The sequence below is a fragment of the Capricornis sumatraensis genome, chromosome 16 (assembly GCF_032405125.1).
Source record: "Capricornis sumatraensis isolate serow.1 chromosome 16, serow.2, whole genome shotgun sequence".
NCBI lineage: Eukaryota > Metazoa > Chordata > Mammalia > Artiodactyla > Bovidae > Capricornis > Capricornis sumatraensis.
Genome location: NC_091084.1, coordinates 80,131,334 through 80,154,532, shown reverse-complemented (window position 1 = coordinate 80,154,532; position 23,199 = coordinate 80,131,334). Strand labels below are relative to the sequence as shown.

The 23,199-nt window shown below is 41.0% G+C and overlaps 1 protein-coding gene across 1 annotated transcript in view; it reads right to left on the bottom strand.

Moving 5' to 3' along the window:
• LOC138092282 (fatty acid desaturase 2-like protein FADS2B) overlaps window positions 1-23,199 on the bottom strand; it is a 39,245-nt gene that overhangs the window by 7,819 nt on the left and 8,227 nt on the right. The window contains exons 2-6 of the mRNA XM_068988081.1: window positions 20,607-20,717; window positions 10,806-11,003; window positions 9,049-9,150; window positions 5,675-5,800; window positions 1,537-1,597 (exon numbers count right to left, since the gene is read on the bottom strand). Coding sequence (XP_068844182.1) covers window positions 1,537-1,597; window positions 5,675-5,800; window positions 9,049-9,150; window positions 10,806-11,003; window positions 20,607-20,717 — 598 coding nt within the window. The remainder of the gene's footprint in view (window positions 1-1,536; window positions 1,598-5,674; window positions 5,801-9,048; window positions 9,151-10,805; window positions 11,004-20,606; window positions 20,718-23,199) is intronic.

The following is a 23,199-nucleotide window of genomic DNA, read 5'->3' as shown; positions in this document are numbered from 1 at the left end:
TTACCTTTCCCTACTACAGGAATCTGCATGAAAGCTGTCTCACCACCTTTATGAAGTGTCAAGCCTCATCTCTCTGACAGGTTGAGTATGACTTATTTGTACCTGTCATACTACCTTGAAGACATTTGAAAGAAAATGACAAAATGAAACAGCTCCTGAGGATGATGTGGTTTGTAAGCTGGGCATTCTGCAGCGAGCTACAGTAATCATCCATTCCTCATAAGCTAAGGCTGTATTGGTTTACTACACACAGGAGGAGAGTTCAGACAAGAGACTCCAACAGTTTTTTCTTATGTGAATATACGCCTGTCTGGGCTGGAAGAGTTCCCTTTCAAACTGGGGCACCAATGTCCTCCACACCCTTTTTGGTCATGACAGGGAATAACTGCATTAGGAGAAATCCTCAGAATTCTAGCCCTGGAAGAGGCTGCAGTGGTGGTTGAGCCTTGTGTCTCAGAAAATGGACTTACAGGCTATCCCGGTCAGGAATGAGACAGATGACCCTTGGTGGCCAATGTTTGGGCAAGCCAGATCATCTGTAACAGTTTCTGAATCTTAACACTGTTGGCATTTTAGGGTCAGATAATTCTTTATTGTTCAGGGCTGTTCTGTGTACTATAAGACATTTCATAACATCCCTGGCTTCTGCCCCATGGGTGTCAATACCATTCTTCCCTCTTTGTTGCGATAATCAAAAAAGTATCTATACGGTGTCAAACGTCCCACTGGGGGCAGCAATGTTCTTAGTTGAGAACCACTGATCTATAGGAAATGTTTGGAATCTTTCCTAATTTGGGTTTCTTTTCCAAATGAGTAAGCGTGTTTCAGTTGAGCATATTTTCGGGTCCTAAACTTTTCTTCGTGAGCAATCATGAGTTTGACTTGGTTAAGAGCAAAACACTTTTGCTTCTAATATTTGTATTGTTATTAGCATTATTCAGCTACTCTATTTTCTCTCAAGCCTAGAACATATCCCGACCTGTATTATTAAATGTGTGCGTGTGTGTATGTGTGTGTGTGTATCTGTCCACTCGAATACCTTCTACAGCTGTATGTAAGCTGTGGGAACAGTCAACTTTCTTCCACACAGAAGCTCTACAGCTGACTTTTATTCATGAGACTCTGCTTTTCCTGGCACCTACTGTCAGTGCTTGAGTGTTCTTTTCCTGTTTTTCCTCCCTATCCATATACCACTGTCCTTTTCTTCTTGGTAAGTGTTGCCTTTAGTTTATCCAGGACGAGAGTTGCAGACACCAGACCCCTCGATTGGCATCCTGCCTCCCATCCTTCTTGGACCATCTCCTTCCCTGTACAGGAGCCAGAGTGATGAGATGCCCATTAAGAATGCTTAATCACTCTTCTGTTTTCCTCTTCAGATTCCACCCCAGTAAGTCTGAAATAAAACAGGCTGCTTTTTCGAGGCACAAGGCCTGGGATCGTCTCTCTGTGGGAGCATTTCAGTCACGCCTTCTGGCTCGACAGCTGTTTGCTTCAAGGAAACGGGGTGATAAGGATTGTGGCTCTCTGGTGACTCACCCAGGCAGAAGATCAGGTGCTGCTTCTCATAGTGGAAGACTTTGATTCTGTTCTTGCCATACTGAATGGAGAGAGGATAGAATGAAAGTAAGAACAATATAGACTTCTGTTATACTCAAGGTTGGGTGTGTGCGTGTGCACGTGCACGTGTGTGTGTCTGTATGTGTGTGTGTGCATGTGTGTGTGTGCATATGTGTGTGTGTCTGTGTGCATGCACGTGTGTCTGTGTGTGTGCGTGCGTGTCTCTGTGTGCGTGTGTGTGTGTGTGTGTGTGTGTGTGTAGAATCTCTATGGAAAGAGCCATCTGGTCAGAGTTCATTTACTGTCAAAGTGAAGGCACTGAGGAACCAGAACTGAAGGGGAAGGAAATATTGTGGTGCCTTTTTCTTTATTTAAATGTGGGCAATTCTTGCAGGGATGGTTTATTTCATTTGCAGATGACACCACCCTTATGGCAGAAAGTGAAGAGGAGCTAAAAAGCCTCTTGATGAAAGTGAAAGAGGAGAGCGAAAAAGTTGGCTTAAAGCTCAACATTCAGAAAACGAAGATCACGGAGTCTGGTCCGATCACTTCATGGGAAATAGATGGGGAAACAGTGGAAACAGTGTCAGACTTTATTATTTTGGGCTCCAAAATCACTGCAGATGGTGACTGCAGCCATGAAATTAAAAGACGCTTACTCCTTGGAAGAAAAGTTATGACCAACCTAGATAGCATATTCAAAAGCAGAGACATTACTTTGCCGACTAAGGTCCGTCTAGTCAAGGCTATGGTTTTTCCTGTCGTCATGTATGGATGTGAGAGTTGGACTGTGAAGAAGGCTGAGCGCCGAAGAATTGATGCTTTTGAACTGTGGTGTTGGAGAAGACTCTTGAGAGTCCCTTGGACTGCAAAGAGATCCAACCAGTCCATTCTGAAAGAGATCAGCCATGGGTGTTCTTTGGAAGGAATGATGCTAAAGCTGAAGCTCCAGTACTTTGGCCACCTCATGTGAAGAGTTGACTCATTGGAAAAGACTCTGATGCTGGGAGGGATTGGGGGCAGGAGGAGAAGGGGACGACCGAGGATGAGATGGCTGGATGGCATCACGGACTCGATGGACGTGAGTCTGAGTGAACTCCGGGAGTTGGTGATGGACAGGGAGGCCTGGCGTGCTGCGATTCATGGGGTCGCAAAGAGTCGGACACGACTGAGCGACTGGACTGAAGTGAACTCATCGTTTATTATTATTCTCATGGGAGCCATTCTAAAATTTTTGTCCTGGTGTAAATAGAATGGTGATGGAGGAGAAATATTTCTGATACGTTTTCAAGATCTTCTTCAATCTATGCGCTTAGAATTCTGTTTGAAACTCAGTCTGCTTGTATCCATTCATCCATTTAACAGATAGTTGTTGAATAGTTACATTATAAAACACATAGTCATCACTCTGGTATCTACTTCTTCTTTCATTCTTTAATTCCATCATGGATCTCATGCTGTGGTTTACTCATTTTAAGGCTTGATAATATATAAACTTACCACTGGGAATTTGAGTCATTTCCTAGGAGTCTTCTTAGATAATTTAGTCTGTGCCCAAATGCACAAAGGCAGCAAATATCTTGAGAGGAGGCATAGAAGTAATGGTTTAACTCTATAACCTAAGGGACACTTGATAAACGTTTAGTTGAAGGAATCAATGAATAAATGATAATTCAAACCCCCTCTATAATTTTACCTTATGTTCAGTTACAACACTGTGAGCCGTGTTTAATATTTTGCTTTTCCCATTCTTTTGACACCTTCCCTTCTATATATTTCTTCTGTTATTTAGATATTAGACTTGACCCTTGGTTCTCTTACTATCAGAAATAAAAATAAATGTCATGGTGATAAAGTAATGATAGTTATTTGCAGTTACTCCCAAGCTTCTGGATATTTAAGTGGTAGGAAACTTGAAAGAGGGAGTTGGTGGAGAATTTTGGAGAGTTGGCAAATGTAGGTGAAGGACTGATTTATGAGTGTGGTTCCAAAGGAGAAGTCTAACTTTTCCAGAGTATGAGCACAGGACCTGGGCCTAGAGGATTTAAATAATACTTGTTAAAGGAATGAATGTTTGAAGAAAGTGGCAGAAAGACTGACAGTAAAATGGGAAGAACGGAAACATTTAAGGCTTATCAGAATTAGTTGTGTTGCAAAACAGCTGAATTTAGAGATTAACTGATTGTAAGTAATGTGGTGTGCATTGGCTTTGAAATTATAGTAAATAGAAACCTAAGCCTCAAGGGATATGTCTCTCGAATGATGGAGAAGTGATGATGTCTCCATCCTCTGTGAAGAGGCAGCATGTGAACTGGACACAGTTCTACAGAAGGGACTTCTGGAGGGGGCCAGGCTGCCTCATGAACTCCAGTGAGACAAATCTGCATTGCTGTGAGGGAATGAGGAGAGAATTCAAAGTGTTATAAGTTTAGTGATCAGCCGAGGAGTTCACAGGGATTCCCTGGTGCTGAGACTGTAAAGTCTGCCTGCAATGTGGGAGACCCAGGTTCGATCCCTGGAGAAGGAAATGACAACCTACTCCAGTATTCTTGGTTGGAAAATCCCATGGGTGGAGGAGCCTGGGGGGGCTACAGTCCATAGGGTCGCAAAGAGTCAGACAGGACTGAACGACTTCACTTTAGGTGTTTGCAAACTTTGGAGAGCTCTGACTTGTTTGTGGAGTCATTGTGAAGAACAACTGACTGAAGAATGCAGTCAAGGTTTCTTTCTTTCTTTTATTTTCTTTATATCTTGGCAGGAGACTTTTCCCTAATTGGAAGAAGGTTGTCTTCCCAAACTGGGAAATCCTATTTTGAGAAAGTTGCACAATTCTGGTTACGACAAAGTCCACACAGCAAGTGACCAAGCTACACTCCTTTGTTTTTAGAAAGCTCCTAAATTCTTCCAGAAGGAAACAGAGCCTCTTCCTAAGCACCTAATTCTCAGGATCCATCATTTCTTCTCAAGGAAAGAGATACGTTTCTGTGGTTATCCTTCTGCCTTCTATCTTGAAAGCAGACTCTAAAAATCTTGGTAATAATCCTTACATGCTGTTTTTTAAGCTGAGGTTTAAGAAAGTCAACAGCTGAGACATCCTGGAGTTTGCCTTCCTTTTTCTTTTCCTTAAGAAATCTGAGTTAGAGGAGAGGTCCTGTGTATTATGAGGCATTTGAGCTGAGTTTCATGTATAAATGAACCAAAACGAACCTAAACTAAAAATAACAGCTTAGTTTCCTCCAACAGCTAGAATTAGTTGACATAACTAGATATATAGATGTTTCATGATTTAGCACTTGTTGAATGTACTGCCATGCCTTCTATCTGATTTAGCCTGAATGATTTTTAAGATCATGAAGTCATTCCTTCCACATTTTCTTCTTTTCTTACAACACCAGATTCACTTATTTAAAATCTATATCCTGCAGATGAATGGATAAGAAAGCTGTGGTACATATACACAATGGAGTATTACTCAGCCATTAAAAAGGATACATTTGAATCAGTTCTAATGAGGTGGATGAAACTGGAGCCTATTATGCAGAGTGAAGCAAGTCAGAAAGAAAAACACCAATACAGTATACTAACACATATATATGGAATTTAGAAAGATGGTAATGATAACCCTGTATGCAAGACAGCAAAAGAGACACAGATATATAGAACAGTCTTTTGGACTCTGTGGGAGAGGGTTAAGATGGGATGATTTGGGAGAATGGCATTAAGACATGTATAATATCACATATGAAATGAATCGCCAGTCCAGGTTTGATGCATGATACTGGATGCTTGGGGCTGGTGCACAGGGATGACCCAGAGGGATGGTATGGGGAGGGAGGAGGGAGGGGGGTTCAGGATGGGGAACATGTGTATACTTGTGGCAGATTCATGTTGATGTATGGCAAAACCAAAACAATATTGTAAAGTAATTAACCTCCAATTAAAATAAATAAATTTATATTAAAAAATAAATACAATCTATATCCTGGACTTGAAATGCTCTGATAACATAGTTGAAGCCAGAATCTCCAGCCTGATCTCCTCAAGACAAAGGCGTAGACCTTTCCAAGAACTACTTCCTGAAACATTTCTCTAGTGCTGAGGATTTCTAAACACATACCTCGACAGGTTGTAAATCTCCAAGAACAAAAAGTGGGCCTGCGTCAATATCTGGGTCTTTGGGGTAGATGTTTGTTTTTACATGGTGTAGGGAGTGCCGGTGATTCCACCATTTTGAAGATAAGCCCTAAGGAGAAAAGAACATTCATTAGATGCAAGATTTCTCTCCTGAAATATCTTTCATTATCAGAGTTTTCCAAAACTAAAGAAAATCAACCCTGAATATTCATTGGAAGGACTGATGCTGAAGCTGAAGCTCCAATACTGACCACCTGATGTGAAGAGCCAACTCACTGGAGAAGACCCTGATGCTGCGAAAGACTGAGGGCAGGAAGGAAAGGGGATGACAGAGGATGAGCTGGTTGGATGATATCACCCATTCAATGGACATGAAAAAAGCAACTTTGTGAACTGGTGATGGACAGGGAGGCCTTGTGTGCTGTGTTCATGAGGTCGCAATGAGTCGGACCTGACCAGCATCTGAATAGTAACAATCAGAGTTTTCTGCCTACATCTCCAAAGTTTAATTAGGATATGGATTCCTGGAACATGCCGCCACCCCTCATTCCTGGGTCACAGAATGATTCATTGCCTAGAGGCTCTAAAAGCTTACCAGCAAATAATTATCTTACCCAGGAACACAAATTCCAGGTTAAAACAAACTCCTGATAATGAAGAAGAATTAAAAACCATTGAAATGAAATGTTTTTCCATCTTTCTTTCTTTTTTTTTTTTTTGTCCTCCTTTTAAAAAGAAACATGAAATAGGTAGAGCAGATAGAACACTTCTTATTTTATAAATAAAGAAACTTCAGCTCTAAAACTAATTAGTTCTGGAGGGAAAATGGCCCCAGGGTTCCTAATTCAATGAATATTTTAAAGAATCATGGATCTGAAGTCATCTCCTATGGGGGCTTGCCTCTGATCATCACGTGTTCAAGCTTCAATGATCTCATTACATATGAAAGAATAAAAGTATTTTAGTTGATGCTGGGCTCATGTCATCTCTGATTAAGTTGTTTGGGACTTTTTTCTCTTTCAGTGAAAATCTTAAGGTTTTAACAGAGAAAAGGATTTGGAAGCACATCAACTTACTTGCATCCGCTGGATGTATAAATGCATCTGTGTGGTTTTGGAAAATTATCTACCCTTTGATGTTCAGTTTCATCTTCAGTAAATATAGTATAATACAATGACATTTACCTGCATGGGTTGTTTAAGGAGACATGAATTGCTGTATGTAGAATACTGGCATATTGAGATATTAAATTTCTCTTCCCTTCCCCTATTATGTTAATCATTTATAGAAGAATAAGCAATAGTCATAGCTTTTACTGAATATATGACATCTCTCAAAAAATGATTAATGTGTATTTTAGATCTCCAGTGCTCAATAGAGTAGCCCTTATCTATATGTGGCCACTGAGCACTTAATAAGTGACCAGTCAAATTGAGGCGGGCTGTGTAAGGATATAATACATACTAGATTCAAAGCCTCAGAATGAAGAAAGAATTTTTATATTTCTTTTGTGTTAAAATGAAAATATTTGAAATATATACAAGAATAATAAAGTTGGAAGAGGGTATTTGCTGTGACCAGTGTGTTCTCTTGGCAAGATTCTGTTGGCTTTTGCCCTGCTTCATTCATCCCAAGGTCAAACTTGCCTGTTACACCAGGTATCTCTTGATTTCCTGCTTTTACATCCCAGCCCCCTTTGATGCAAAGGACATCTTTTTTCAGTTTTAGTTCTAGAAGGTCTTGTAGGTCTTCACAGAACCATCCCACTTCAGCTTCTTTGGCATTAGTGTTTGGGGCATAGACTTCGATTACTGTGATATTGAATGGTTTGCCTTGGAAATGAACAGAGATCATTCTTTAATTTTTGAGACTGCATCCAAGTACTGCATTTAGGACTCTTGTTGATTATGAGGGTTACTCCATTTCTTCTAAGGAATTTTTGCCCACAGTAGTAGATATAATGTTCATCTGAATTACATTCGCCCATTCTGGTCCATTTCAGTTCACTGATTCCTAAAATGTCGATGCTCACTCTTGCCATCTTCTGTTTGACCACTTCCAATCTGCCTTGATTCTTGGGCCTAACATTCCAGGTTCCTATGCAATATCGCTCTAGTGCTGGACTTTACTTCCACCACCAGTCACATCCACAGCTCACCACTGTTTTCACTTTGGCTCTGTCTCTTCATTCTTGCTGGAGTTACATCCCCAGTCTTCTCCAGTGGCACATTGGGTACCTACCGACCTGGGACTTCATCTTTCAATGTCATATCTTTTTGCCACTTCATCCTGTTCATGGGGTTATCAAGGCAAGAATACTGAAAAGGAGTACAAAATGAAGCAGGGCAAAGGCTAGCAGAGTTAGCTCGGCTTGGATTACTGTGATTCTAAATGGTTTGCCTTGGAAACGAACAGAGGTCATTCTGTCATTTGGTTTCTCACCAAATCCTAGAACATCATAGAAAAGCTGATATCCAGTTGAAGTCCTAGTTTTAGAGATGAGAACACTGAGAGCCAGAGATAGAATCTCACTTGTTCAGGGTTGCACAGTGAGCATTATCAGAGCCTGGGCTAAAACCTACTTTCATCAATCCATGTACTGTTATCTAGCATCTGTCCATCTATCCATCCATCATTCCATCCATCCATCCATTCGTTCATGCATTTAACAAATGGTTATTGAAGGCCTACTGTGTGTTAGGCACTCTGTTAGGCACTGCATTTCAGGGGTGCATAGGATAGTGTTCCTGTCCTTCTGGAGCATATCTGAGGGGGATAAGACCAACTGCCCCTGCTTTTTCCAGTAGTCTGGGTTTTGCAACCCTCAACTCTTAAACCGAGCCATCTAACTTTCCGTGGTTTCTCTCTTTTGTTAAACTTTTATCTATTCTGCATCATTTCTTTTATTTGTACATTGTCTTCCCAGGATTAAATGGTTTGCTGGATTCCCCTAGCCTCCTAGAAGTACATGTCCAGACCCCTTCAAAGAATATCTCTACTCATGACTTTATAGAGTATATGTCCTGAGAAGTGGTTCTTTAATGGTGTACCAGGGATTGGGCCAAATAGTTTGTTGGCTAAGAAAACACAGAACTTCTGAAATAAAATTAACCATTTCTCCTAAACATTTAAAATTCTAATTTTAGCATATATGTTATAATGTTTGTGTGTGTGTGTGTGTATGTGTGTGTGTGTGTGTGTGTGTGTGTGTGTGTGTGTATAGTCACTACATTGTTAGTATATTTACATTTACTTGTGGGGTGTGTAGTAACATTTTTTGCTGATAAGTGTATGTAGAAACCACTGCTTAGTGAAATGACTTTCAGAATCCCATCATACTCCTGGAACATTCTGTACCTTGAGATGACCCATCACAAGTTTTTGCATCAGGCGGTTCCACTTGGACTTCTTAAATATGGAAAGGTGTCCCATGTCATGTTGCAGAAATAAACCCTGAGCCTAGAAGAGACAGGGTTACTGTCAGAGAAGTTGAAAAGTTAAGAAGAAAGTAGTAAGTGAGCCCTCTGGTAGACTTGGGAACCCCTGGAAATATTGAGAGATCTCTGTGTGTATCTGTCACACTTGCTGTGTTCTTTCCCAATTCTGTGCCTTTGCACAGGTGGTTCTGTTAGCTGACAATACCCTTCTCTCAACTGTCACAATCTCCAGTGTGGAATGGAAGGAGGATGCCTTTGGAGTCAGGTTGACTAGGGCTCTAAACTGTCCTTCACCACTTTACAAGTTATACAACTTGGCAAGCTAGTCAGCACCTCTGAACTCAGTTCTTTGTTTGAGAAGCAGGGATTATAATATACCTTGCTCATTCAGCTGTTTTGCAGCTGAATACATGTAAAATTCCTAATAATGCTAAGCAGTCAAATATTTGTTTCCTTTCTTGATTCCAAAAGTTGTTTTTCAAAGAATAAAGCAAGTTGACTTTTCAAGAAAAAAATGAGCAGATAAAATTTTGTAATTAACACTGATGTTAATTCTCCATGAAATCATCCCCAGTTGCCTCAATTAGAATTAGATACCTCTTTCTGCTCCAACAGCACATGCTTGCTTCTTTTCCTTCTTCCTTATATCATATCTAGATATTTCAATGACCAGCTCCTCCCCTGGAAGACCATTTCCCAAGTGCAGGGTCAGATGTGTTTCCCTTTGTGTCCACAATACAGTGTTGTGGTCATAGAATGCCATCTTCAGAGATCTGTGCTTCATTCAAAGGATTTATCAATTGCCCTGCTACATGCCAGTTGCTGATTGCCATTTCTGGTAGAATACATGATCCTTCAGTTCAGTTCAGTCGCTCAGTCGTGTCCAACTCTTGGCCACCCCATGAATCGCAGCCTCCTGTCCATCACCAACTCCCGGAGTTCACTCAGACTCACGTCCATCGAGTCCGTGATGCCATCCAGCCATCTCATCCTCGGTCGTCCCCTTCTCCTCCTGCCCCCAATCCCTCCCAGCATCAGAGTCTTTTCCAATGAGTCAACTTTCTCCATGGTGGCTAAGACAGTAAAGAATCTGCCTGCAATGTGGGAGACTCGGATTTGATCCCTGGGTCAGGAAGATTCCCTGGTAAAGGGAATGGCAACCTACTCCAGTATTCTTGCCTGAGGAAATCCATGGACAGAGGAGCCAGTATAGTCCATGGGGTCAAAAAGGTTGGAAACAACTGAACGATTAAAAAGAGAACAAAATAAGCTCATGTGTGTGCCTATAATCTTAACAAAATCATTGAACAACCATGAAAAATGTTGGTTGGTTAATGAACGAAAGACAAAGGTGAAGGTTACGTGGCCTAGAACGGAACTGCAGTTACTGACATTGTGTGGATAACGTCGGGCAAAGAGCAGCAACTGTCAAGGATATTTACCACATGCCAGTCTCTGTGCTAAGTACTCTACAGAGTAACTTGCTTAGTTCTCCTCAGAATATTTCCATAAAAAGTTGTTACCCCACGTTACAGATAAGAGAACTGGGGCCCTGTGGGTTTTGATAACTTAGCTTGACAGGAAGTGCCAGGCAGCCACTGATACCAGTGTAAAGAGAGAAGAAAAATTCTGAGGCTTCCCATAGAGCCACTGCCTGGGCTTAAGATACCTACTTACCTGAGCAACCATGAGAAGAAAAGAAATGAATATTGTGATAAGCCAGTCACTGCCAAAATGCCACACTATTACCCAAGCCAGGGCCTCCAAAATCAAGATCTGGGCGAGGTGAAGGAAGAAGAACCCCAGGTTGGCATTGAACATATTCAAGGTCTCTAATGTCCTCCGCAGTTCTTGGAAATCTTCCACCAACCGGGACTGTGAAATAAGCATGCAAGAAAAGAATTAGTTCCTTCAGTGGAGAGGGAGCACAGATGAGCATATATTATTCATCTGTTTTATCAGTGTATGATACCTTAATTTTATGAATAGACGTTTATTTATTTAATAAATTTAATTAGGCATAATTTAAACAAGAAAACGAAACCTTAAAAAATTAACAGAAAGCAAAATGCTTAAAACAAGTTATGATAATATATATATATATTTTTTTTTCTGGAGAAGAGACAAATGAGTAGTGATTTGTAAACTGTCCTCACATTGTAATGGGACTTATGACTTACTTCTTTTTGGGGGGATGGAGGAGGTTCAGTGAACAGATACATAACTTTAACAATTCTTTTTAAAACTGATTAATTAAACAAATTTGATGCAGATAATTTCTTTTGAGGTCTTTATTGAATTTGTGGCAATATTGCTTTTATTTTACGTTTTTGTTTTTTTTTGGGGCTGTGAAGCATGTGAGATCTGGATTCCCTGATGAGGGATCAAAACTGCACCCCCTGTATTGAAAGGAGAAGTCTTAACAACTGAGCTGCCAGGGAAAACCCCTTAAATTAATTTTCTACTTTTCCAAACCAAAAGGTTTATTGAAGTATAGTTGATTAACAATGTTGTATTGGTTTCAGGTATACACACACACACACATATTGTTTCTTCAGATTCTATCCCGTTGTAGACCATTACGAGATATTGAATAGAGATCCCTGCCAAACAGTAGGTCCTTGTTGTTTGTCTGTTTTGTATGTAGAAGTGTGTAGCTATTTATAATAATTGCCTTTTTAAATCAATGTGTTGTTTGATCTCTGATTATACTTTGGGGAACTTTGCTATCTATATGGATCTGTGTTACTTTCTATGTTATCATCTGTTTAGTGTGTGCAAAAGACTCCTTTATGAAAGATAGCATTCACTTAGATTAGCTCAAAGGATGAATTTCTTGTGAGATGCTCAGAAGCTCTGCAGGAACGAGACAGGGTGTCCTGTGGTATTTGTGGTGTGTCTATTGGCTGAAGGAGTCCTTACTCTGTGTACATGTACTGTGCTTACATATGTACGTCAAGTGCTAGCATGGATTTATGAACTTGCACATACTCGAGAGTCAGAGGAAGGCCTGGGAAGAAATATCTCCTTAGCTTAATAACTATAGTGGGTTTGAAACTCAGACTGTTGAGAAAGTGACCAGGGTGTAAGAATGAAAACTTGATTGTTCAGATGTAAAAGAAAAGACTAAAATTTGAAATGTTAATTAAAAAAAAAGCTATGAACAATCCTAGAAGCAAGAAAATTCATTTCAAAATTCACTGATACAACTTTTAAATGATCCAATACCTGGGAAGGGTCTGGATGGGCTCATCTCTAAAGACCCCATGAACATCAGAATGCTGGTGGCCACAGATAACTTTAATAGACCACACAAGTGTGCTAGTCAACAAAAGGGTTCAAAATATAGTACTTAGGTGCAAAATCAAAAATGAAAGATGATCTCTGTTCATTTCCAAGGGAAACCATTCACTAGCAGAGTAATCCAAGTCTGTGCTCTGATCACTAATGCTGAAGAAGCTGAAGTTGGATGGTTCTCTGAAGATTTACAAGACCTTCTAGAACTAACACCAAAGAAAGATGTTCTTTTCATCATCAGTTCAGTTCAGTCGCTCAGTCGTGTCTGACACTTTGTGACCAAATGGACTGCTGCACGCTAGGCTTCCCTGTCCATCATCAACTCCTGGAGCTTACTCAAACTTATGCCCATTTAGGTGGTGATGCCATCCAATCATCTCATCCTCTGTCATCCCCTTCTCCTGCATTCAATCTATCCCAGCATCAGGGTCTTTCTAAATGAGTCAGTTCTTCACATCAGGAAGCCAAAGTATTGCAGTTTCAGCTTCAGCATCAGTCCTTTAAATGAATATTCAGGACTGATCTCCTTTAGGATGGACTGGTTGTATCTCCTTGCAGTCCAAGGGGCTCTCAAAAGTCTTCTCCAACATCACAGTTCAAAGGCATCAATTCTTCAGCGCTTAGCTTTCTTTCATCATAGGGGATTACAATGCAAGGGAAGTCAAAATGTACCTGGAGTAACAGGCAAGCTTGGCCTTGGAGTACGAAATGAAGCTCAGCAGAGGCTAACAGAGTTTTCCCAAGAGAACAGACCGGTCATAACAAACACCCTCTTCCAACAACATGATAGATGACTCTACACATGGACATCACCAGAGAGCCAATACCAAAATCAGATTGATTATATTCTTTGCAGCCAAAGATAGAGAAGCTCTATACAGTCAGCAAAAACAAGACCAGGAGCTGATTATGGCTCAGATCATGAACTCCTTATTGCCAAATTCAGACTGAAATTGAAGAAAGTAGGGGAAACCACTAGGCCATTCATGTATGACCTAAAGTAAATCAGTTGCAGTTATACAGTGGAAGTGAGAAATAGATTCAAGGGATAACATCTGATAGACAGAGTGCCTGAAGAACTATGGACCTAGGTTCATAAATTGTACTGGAGGTGGTGATCAAAATCATCCCCAAGGACAATCACTGCAAAATGGCAAAGCAGTGTTTGAGGAGCCCTTACAAATATCTGAGAAAAGAAGAGAAGTGAAAGGCAAAGGAGAAAAAGAAAGATATACCTATCTGAATGCAGAATTCCAAAGAATAGCAAGGAGAGACAAGAAAGCCTTCCTCACTGATCAATGCAAAGAAATAGAGAAAAACAATAGAATGGGAAAGACTGGAGATCTCTTTGAGAAAATTAGGGAAAATTTCATACAAAGATGGGCACAGTAAATGACAGAAACCATATGGACCTAACAGAAGCAGAAGATATCCAGAAGAGGTGGCAAGAATACAGAGAAGAACTATACAAAAAAGATCTTAACGAACCAGATAACCATGATGGTTTTGCGATCACTCACCTAGAGCCAGACATGCTGGAGTGTGAAGTCAAGTAGGCTTTAGGAAGCATCACTACCAACAAAGGTAGCAGAGGTGATAGAATTCCAGCTGAGCTATTTCAAATCCTAAAAGATGATGCTGTTAAAGTGCTGCATTCAATATGCCAGCAAACATGGGAAACTCAGCAGTGGCCACAGGACCTGAGAAATCAATTTTCATCCCAATCCCAAAGAAAGGCAATGCCAAAGGATGTTCAACCTTCTGCACAATTGCAGTCACTTCACACGCTAACAAAAGAATTCTTAAAATTCTCCAATCTAGGCTTCAACAATACGTGAACCAAGAACTTCCAGATGTTCCAGCTGAATCTAGAAGAGGCAGAGAATCCAGCAATCAAATTGCTAATATCTGTTGGATCATAGAGAAAGCAAGGGAATTCCAAAAGACATCTACTTCTGCTTCACTCACTATGCTAAAGGCTTTGACCATGTGGATCACAGCAAACTGTGGAAAATTCTTCAGTCACTGGGAATACCAGACTGCCTTACCTGCCTACTGAGCAACCTGTATGTAGGTCAAGAAGTAACAGAATTGGACATGGAACAACTGAGTGGTTCCAAATTGGGAAAGGAGTACATCAAGGCTGTATGCTGTCACCCTGCTTATTTAACTTCTATGCAGAGTATATAATGAGAAGTATTGGGCTGGATGAAGCAGAAGCTGGAATCAAGATTGCCAGGAGAAATATCAATAACCTCATATATGCAGATGACAGCACCCTTATGGCAGAAAGTGAAGAGGACCTAAAGAGCCTCTTGATGAAGGCAAAAGAGGAGAGTGAAAAAGCTGGTTTAAAATTCAAGATTTAAAAATGAAGATCACGGCAACTGGTCCCATGATTTCATGACAAATAGATGGGGTAAACAATAAAAACAGTGACAGACTTTATTTTCTTGGGCTCCCAGATCACTGCAGACTATGACTGCAGCCATGAAACTGAACCTTGCTTGCTCCTTGGAAGAAAAGACAAAACTAGACAACATTTTAAAAAGCAGAGACGTTACTTTGCCAACAAGTGACTGTCTAGTTAAAGCTATGATTTTTCTAGTAGTAATGTATGGATGTGAGAATTGGACTATAAAGAAGTCTGAGCACCGAAGAATTGATGCTTGAACTGTTGTGTTGGAGAAGACTCTTTAGAGTCCTTTGGACTGCAAGAAGATCAAACCAGTCAATCCTAATGGAAATCAGTCTGGAATATCCATTGGAAGGGCTGATGTTGAAGCTGAGGTTCCAATCCTTTGACCACATAATAGGAAGAGCTGACTCATTGGAAAAGACCCTAATGCTGGTAAAGATTGAAGGTATGAGGGAAAGGGGACAACAGAAAAGGAGATGGCTGGATGGCATCACAGACTCAGTGGATATGAGAGTTTGAACAAGCTCTGGGAGATGGTGAAGGACAGGGGAGCCTGGCGTGCTGCAGTCCATGAGGTCACAAAGAGACAGACACAACCTAGCAACTGAACAACAGCAACAGGGTGTTTCCAAGCTTGGCTGATTTTACCATCACAGTCACTGTACTGTTGGGGATCACTAAAGCCCAGAAGAGTGATTAATGTGAAATCCTCAGCAAGTGATGGAAGCTGGACTTTAGCCTGTACTTCCTGACATTCAGTTTTGTGCTCAAACACTAATTGTCTATATACATATCTCCGCGTAATCACAGATGCACAAGGAAAATTCACATCAGCTCTTTACCCTCAGGGATCAACACTGTTTTAAATAATGAACAATTATAGCTCTCAACCATGAATGGGATTATGTTTTCCTTAGAGAAAATATTTAGGGAAAACAACAAAGCTCTGCATCATTTCCTCTTTTTACCCTAGTGCGTCCTGCCCTAAATGACTCTCTAAACTTAGAGGCTTGCAAGGTACTTGCGTGACTGCTGAGTTTATGATAATTGTAGTCTCTAAAGTTTATTGAACATTTTCTACATTCCGGGCACTGTTCTAAGCACTTTAAATGCCTTTGACTCTTTCAGTAATCTCCCAATAACACTTATATGGTTGATTCTATTGTTGCTATTTTACACAGAGAGACACTGAACCACAGACAGGTTTGGTAACTGGCCTAGACTCATATCCCACAGTCTCAAGCCCTTCAAAGTCAGGGTCCCAAGACGGATGGGCCATGGTGGGAAGTTGTGACCAAACATGGTCAGAAGGGAATGGCAAACCACTTCAGTATTCTTGCCTCAACAATCTCATGAACAGTATGAAAAGGCTAAAGCTATGACACTGAAAGATGAGCCCCCACCCCCAGGTAAGTAGAGGTCCAATATACTACTGGGAAACTGTGGAGAAATAGCACCAGAAAGAATATGAGACTAGGCCAAGGCAGAAATGACACCCAGTTATGGATGTGTTTAGTGGGGAAAGTAAAGCCTGATGATGTAAACAACAATATTGCATAGAGACCTGGAAAGTTAGGTCCATGAATCAAGGTAAACTGCACGTGGTCAAGCAGGAGATGGCAAGAGTGAACATCAACATTTTAGGAATCAGTGAACTACAATGTAAGGGAATAGGTGAATTTAATTCATATGACCATTGTATCTACTACTGTGGTCAAGAATCCCTTAGAAGAAATGGAGTAGCTCTCATAGTCAACAAAAGAGTCTAAAATGTAGTACTTGGGTGCAGTCTCAAAAATGAGAGTATGATCTCTGTTCGATTCCAAGACAAACCATTCAGTATCACAGTAATCCAAATCTATGCCCTGACCCCTAATGCTGAAGAAGCTGAATTTGAATGGTTCTCTGAAGTCCTACCACACCTTCTAGAACTAACACCAAAAAAAGATATCCTTTTCATCATAGGGAATTGGAACACAAAAGTAGGAAGTCAAGAGATACCTGGAGTAATAGGCAAGCTTGGCCTTGGAGTACAAAATGAAACTAGGCAAAGGCTAACAAGTTTTTACCAAGAGAATGCACTGGTTAAAGCAAACACCCTCTTCCAACAACACAAGAAACGACTCTACACGTGGACATCACCAGATCGTCAGTACTGAAGCCAGATTGACTATATTCTTTGTGGCCAAAGATGGAGAAGCTCTATACATCAGCAAAAACAAGACCGGGAGCTGATTATGGCTCAGATCACGAACTCCTTATTGCCAAATTCAGACTGAAACTGAAGAAAGTAGGGAAAACCACTAAGCCATTCAGGTAGGAACTTGCAGTAATACAGTGGAAGTGACAAATAAATTCAAGGGATAGGATCTGATAGAGCGCCTGAAGAACGATGGACAGAGGCTCATAACATTGTAATGGAGGTGGTGATCAAACTCATCCCCAAGGAAAAGAAAAGCAAAATGGCAAAGTGGGATCTGAAGAGGTTTTACAAATATCTGAGAAAAGAAGAGAAGTGAAAGGCAAAGGAGAAAAGGAAAGATACACCTAACTGAATGCAGAGTTCCAGAGAATAGCAAGTAGAGATAAGAAAGCATTCTTATGCGAACAAAGCAAGAAGTAGAGGAAAATGATAGAATGGGAAAAACTAGAGATCTCTTCAACAAAATTGGAGATGTCAAGGGAACATTTCATGCAAAGATGGGCACAATAAAGGACAGAAATGGTAAAGACCTCACCAAAAAGAAGATAGTAAGAAGATGTGGCAAGAATAAAGAGAATTCTACAAAAAAAGTTCTAATGATCCAGATAACCACAATGATATGGTCATTCACCTAGAGCCAAACATTTTGGAGTGTGAAGTCAAGTAGGCCTTAGAAAGCACTGATATGAAAAATGCTAATGGAGGTGATTTAATGCTAATGGAGGTGGTGTAATTCCAGCTGAACTATTTGAAATCCCAAAAGATAATGCTATTATAGTGCTACACTCGATATGCTAGCAAATTTGGAAAACTCAGCAGTGGTCACAGGACTTGAAAAATCAGTTTTCATTCCAATCCCAAAGAAAGGCAAGACCAAAGAACATTCAAAATACCACATAATTGCTCTCATTTCACATTCCAGCAAGGTAATGCTCAAAATCTTTCAAACTAGGCTTCAACAGTGCATGAACTGAGAACTTCCAGATATACAAGTTGGATTTAAAAAAAGGAAGAGGAATCAAAAAATCAAATTACCAATATCTGTTGGATCATGGAAAAAGTAAGAGAATTAAAAAAACAAAAACAAAAAGAAAACCTGCTTCACCGACTACTCTAACATTCCTCTGGGTTTATTGTTTCTTCTGACCCTTTGTGGATCGCAACAATCTGTGGAAAACTCATAACAAAATGGGAGTACTAGACCCTCTTTCCTGCCTCCTGAGAAACCTGTATGCAGGTCAAGAAGCAACAGTTCGAACCAGACTTGGAACAATGGACTGGTTCCAAATGAGAAAGGAGTATGTCAAGGCTGTATATTATCACCCTGCATATTTAAATTATATGCAGAGTATATCATGTGAAATTTGCTGTGCTGGATGAAGCAGAAGCTGGAATCAAAATTGCTGGGAGAAATATCAACAACTTCAGATAAGATCATGCCACTCTAATGGCAGAAAGTGAAGAGGAATTAAAGAGTCTGTTGATGAAGGTGAAAGAGGAGGGTAAAAAAGCTGGCTTCAAACTCAACATTCAAAAAATGAAGATCATGGCATTCAGTCCAATCACTTTATGGCAAATGGATGGGGAAAAATAGAAACAGTGACAGACTTTATTTTCTTGGGCTCCAAAAGTCACTGAAGCTGGTGACTGCAGCCATGAAATTAAAAGATGCTTGCTCCTTGGAAGAAAAGCAGTGACAAACCTAAATAGCATATTCAAAAGCAGAGACGTTACTTTGCCAACAAATGTCCATATAGTCAAAGCTATGGGTTTTCCAGTAGTCAGGTATGGATGTGAGAGTTGGACATGAAAGAAGCATCAAAGAATCATTGCTTTTGAACTGTGGTGTTGGAGAAAACTCTTGAGCGTCCCTTGGACAGCATGGAGATCAAACCTATCAGCCCTATAGGAAACCAACCCTGAATTTGCATTGAAATGACTGATGGTTAAGCTGAAGCCCCAATACATTGGCCACCTGATGGAAAGAACCAACTCATTGTAAAAGACCCTGGTGCCTGGAAAGGTTGAGAACAGGAAGAGCAGAGGGTGACAGAGGATGAGATTGTTGAATGGCATCATGGACTCAATGGACATGAGTTCAAGCAAACTCTGGGAGATAGTGTAGGAACATGTAGGCCTGGCGTGCTGCAGTTCACAGGGTCGCGAAGAGTCAGACATGACTTACGGACCGAACAACAATATCTCGGCTCCTACACCTTGTCATAGGAACCGGGCTGTGTCCAGTCTGTGTGCCTGATGGCCCACTCGTCTCAGTACCGTGCTTTGCTTCCTGACACACAGCCTTGAGGGATGCACATGGGCCTCAGGTGTCAGCCTAAGTATTCGTCTTGGGCCTGCACTTAACCAGTCCTCTTTCCTCAGATTCCTGCTATCCCCTTGTGAGTTTGTTTCTTCATTTCTTAAAATGGAAATATAATTCATATTCTTTCTGCCACACAGTGATATCTGGATCACCACCTTGTACAAAGTATTTCAAAAGAATGGTACAATTGTAAGCTGTTTTAAAACATGAAGTGCAAAAAAAAAAAAAAAGAAGTGCTTAATATTACCTAAAATCCCTTTAAGCTTTGTGTGCAACCATTCTAGTGAATTCTAGTCTTATGGAGGCCCTGCCCTTTGAAGACAGTTTTTCAGTCAACCAAAGTCTTGGTGAAATAAAAACGTGGTGCTTTTCGTGGGGAATACCTAAAGGTTTGGAGCCAGGAAGAGGTGAACTGGAGTTCCTGTTTTTGCTTTTCAGAAGGTAGTTTATTCTCCTGGAACTGTAATTTCTCCAATTGTAAAAAGAACTATAATTAGGATATAGTCACATCATTGATTCAACAGCTATTTATGGAATTCCTACTACAGGTCCAATCCTGCACCGGTAGGTACTGAGGACTGAGGGATGAGCAAAATTGACATAGTCTCTGCTCTCATGGAAACGGGTTTAACAGGGAACTTCAAACAATTGTAAGCAGTCATGGAAAAAGAAAAGTTACTTGTAAGTTGTGTGGCAAGAAGTAGGTAGTTAGAAACATGGAATTACCGTTTGGCACAGGGCCAAGCATCCCATTCCTTTGTTTCTCAGAGGTTTAAGAATTCTGAGGATCTCAGGAGGATGTCATTATTTTGAAATATTTGGAATCCACTCATTTATGCTATTTGGAGAAGACAATGGCAACCCACTCCAGTACTCTTGCCTGGAAAATCCCATGCACGGAGGAGCCTGGTGGGCTGCAGTCCATGGGGTTGCTAAGAGTCGGACATGACTGAGTGACTTCACTTTCCCTTTTCACTTTCATGCACTGGAGAAGGAAATGTCAACCCACTCCAGTGTTCTTGCCTGGAGAATCCCAGGGACGGGGGAGCCTGGTGGGCTGCCGTCTATGGGGTCGCCTGGAGTCGGACATGACTGAAAGTGACTTAGCAGCATTTATGTTATTGTAGGTCCTCCCAGGCAGAATGGCTGGTTTCCCACAGAAAATGATAAGTTGGCCCTGAAATATACCTCTTCCTCATCCCTCCACATACTCTTGGGTCCCGAGACCTCACTCACATTTTTGTTTCTCTCCTGATTGGGCTCTTCTGGAGCAAGCTCTCCGATGAGCAGTGGTTTAAGGTACAACCACACAATGTCAGGGTCTGGATGCATGGCTCTGAAGACGTCCTGTGAATCAGAGAGAACTGTTAGAGGCTTAAAAATGACATGCTTACACACAGATATCTCCCCTTTCTTACCTCATTCTGCACCGACCTTAGGAATCAGCACAGACTATGTTATAGAGCATTTACTTCTAACTCTAGGTTGACACTTCAAGTTCATTGATCAGAATTACCCTTGAAATTCTTCTATGAGAGCCTCACACTGGAGATCCACCCACTGAGTGCATGGCTTACTAGGCAAGTCCTGGGTGAAAAGTTGATCCCCAAGCATTGGAATGATCGTTGTTTATTTTATTGAGCATGAGAAGAAGTAGTTGGCTTTGAGATTGTGGGCCACTGTGAATCTTTAAGAGTCAAACCTCAGGCTTGGTGTGGAAGTTGCCCACACTGTTTGGAGTGTGCAGCAACCAAGACTGCCTACGCAAACCACCTCTATCAGTTTCCCTTTTAGTTCTTGGTCAAGGACCAGGGGACAGAGGCTCTTGCATTAAGTTATTTCCAAGGAAAGACAAGTTAAAGTTGATGATGATAACAAATGTCTAAGAGAGCATGGGAGCAAAGCCCTCGAACCCTTAGTTGTCTAAAGTGGCACTTTCTTGGCTAAGTTTATCACTGAAGAAGCCTTAGCACTCTTTCTAAAACAACAACAACAACAACAACAACAACAACAACAAAAAGCACCACAGCATTCTCTGTAGGGGCTGGAGACAGGCACAAAATAGAGCTGACCCACTATATTTTTCCAACTCCATTCCCATGTTCAGTAGTAACTCCAAGTGGCTATGAGAAGCAGTGTTGGTTCCCATGTCCTGCTTAAGTTTGGAAATAAGACATAGACTTTTTTTTTTTCCCAGGGATTTAAACTGCTTTGAGGGGAAGAAGGCTTCTGCAAGAGTAAGATACTGGACTTCTTGCTATTATGGCTGAGAATAGGAATGATTAATATGAAGAAAAATAACCAGGGTTTATTAATTTGAATATGTGGAATTGATACACAACACCCTGGAGTGGTGGTGTTGCAGAGTGCTGATTAAGAAACTGGATCCCCGAGCAGCCTTCCTACACGTAAGTCTATGCTTGCTGTGTAATTGTGGACAAGTCTCTTGACCAGTCCATGCTCATGTTTTCTCTTCCCTAACACAGGAGTGAGGGTAATAGCTACTCAATTTATAAAGTTATTATAAAAATTAAGTGAGCTGATTAGAATCTTAGTGGTTTATAGTAAATTCTCAAACATATTAGCTCTCTTTCCTATACGTGTGCCTCTGGGCTTCCCTAGTGGCTCAGATGGTAAAGAATCTGCCTGCAATGTGGGAGACCCCGGTTAGATCCCTGGGTTGGGAAGATCCCCCCAGAGAAGGGAATGGCACCCACTCCAGTATTCTTGCCTGCAGAATTCCATGGACAGAGGAGTCTAGTGGGCTACAGTCCATGGCGTTGCACAGAGTTGTACATGACTGAGTGACTAAGACGCACCCGGATAAGGGCTACCTGCCTTTCTTCTCTTCAGTAAAATATAACAGTTCAGAGAGTTTCTTTCCATACTCCACTTGGAGTGAGCTCTGAATTATTTTAGTGAATACAATGAACCCTCCATCTTCAAAATCAAAAGCAACTTTAGATACATCTAGAACTACATACACACCTACACACAGAGCATTTCCATACGCATAGGCTTGTCTGTATGTATATAACACGAATGAGGCCATTCAGAAGGCGGCAATATCGACTCTTTAGACCCACTTTTCTGGAGTCAGTGACGTCAGAAGGGATTTGTGTCTGTGAGAACCAGTCCAGGACCTGCTGCTCCTTCTGCCTTGGTCCACTGGCTCTGACCCCTTGGGAAATGCTGCTTTCAAAGATGTGTTTTCGTTGTCACATTCAACGACCCTAAAGTTAGTTTACCTAACCAGGATGAGAGTCATTCGGTGATTAGCAATGTGACTGAAACATTTCAGGGTGGCTGGCCCATACTGGAAAATCATGTTCTGCCTGCTGTTAAGGAACAGATGAGAGTGAGAAACGCTCTGAGGGATCAAGATCAGAGTGTAGAGCAGGGGTGAGGCCCTGGACTCGCATCTTACTCTGAGAAGTCGCCCAGAGCCCTGGGACAGTGTGCTGAAGCTAATATTCCTCTGGGTTCACTGTTTCTTCTGATCTTCAGCAAGATTCACAGGTCAATACTGTGACAACAGAGCCTGAAGACCTACAGAGTTTTCCAGAAGAGTAAGAATTGCCCTGCTGTGTGGAACTCTTTTCATTGCATTAATGGGCAGTACAAATATGGCTTAGGCAGTCTTAGAATATTGTTTGAAGGATTCCTTATTAGAATCTGGATACTGAATAAGTTGTGAAATCTCCTTCTCAAAAGACCTTCAAAAATGAGTTATTTTTTCTTAATTAACTTTATTTGACAAGCATGCTCCTCCTGAAGAAAGTCCAGGGGTAAATGAAGGGGAGAGAGAGTAACACCATTTTTTTAGTGT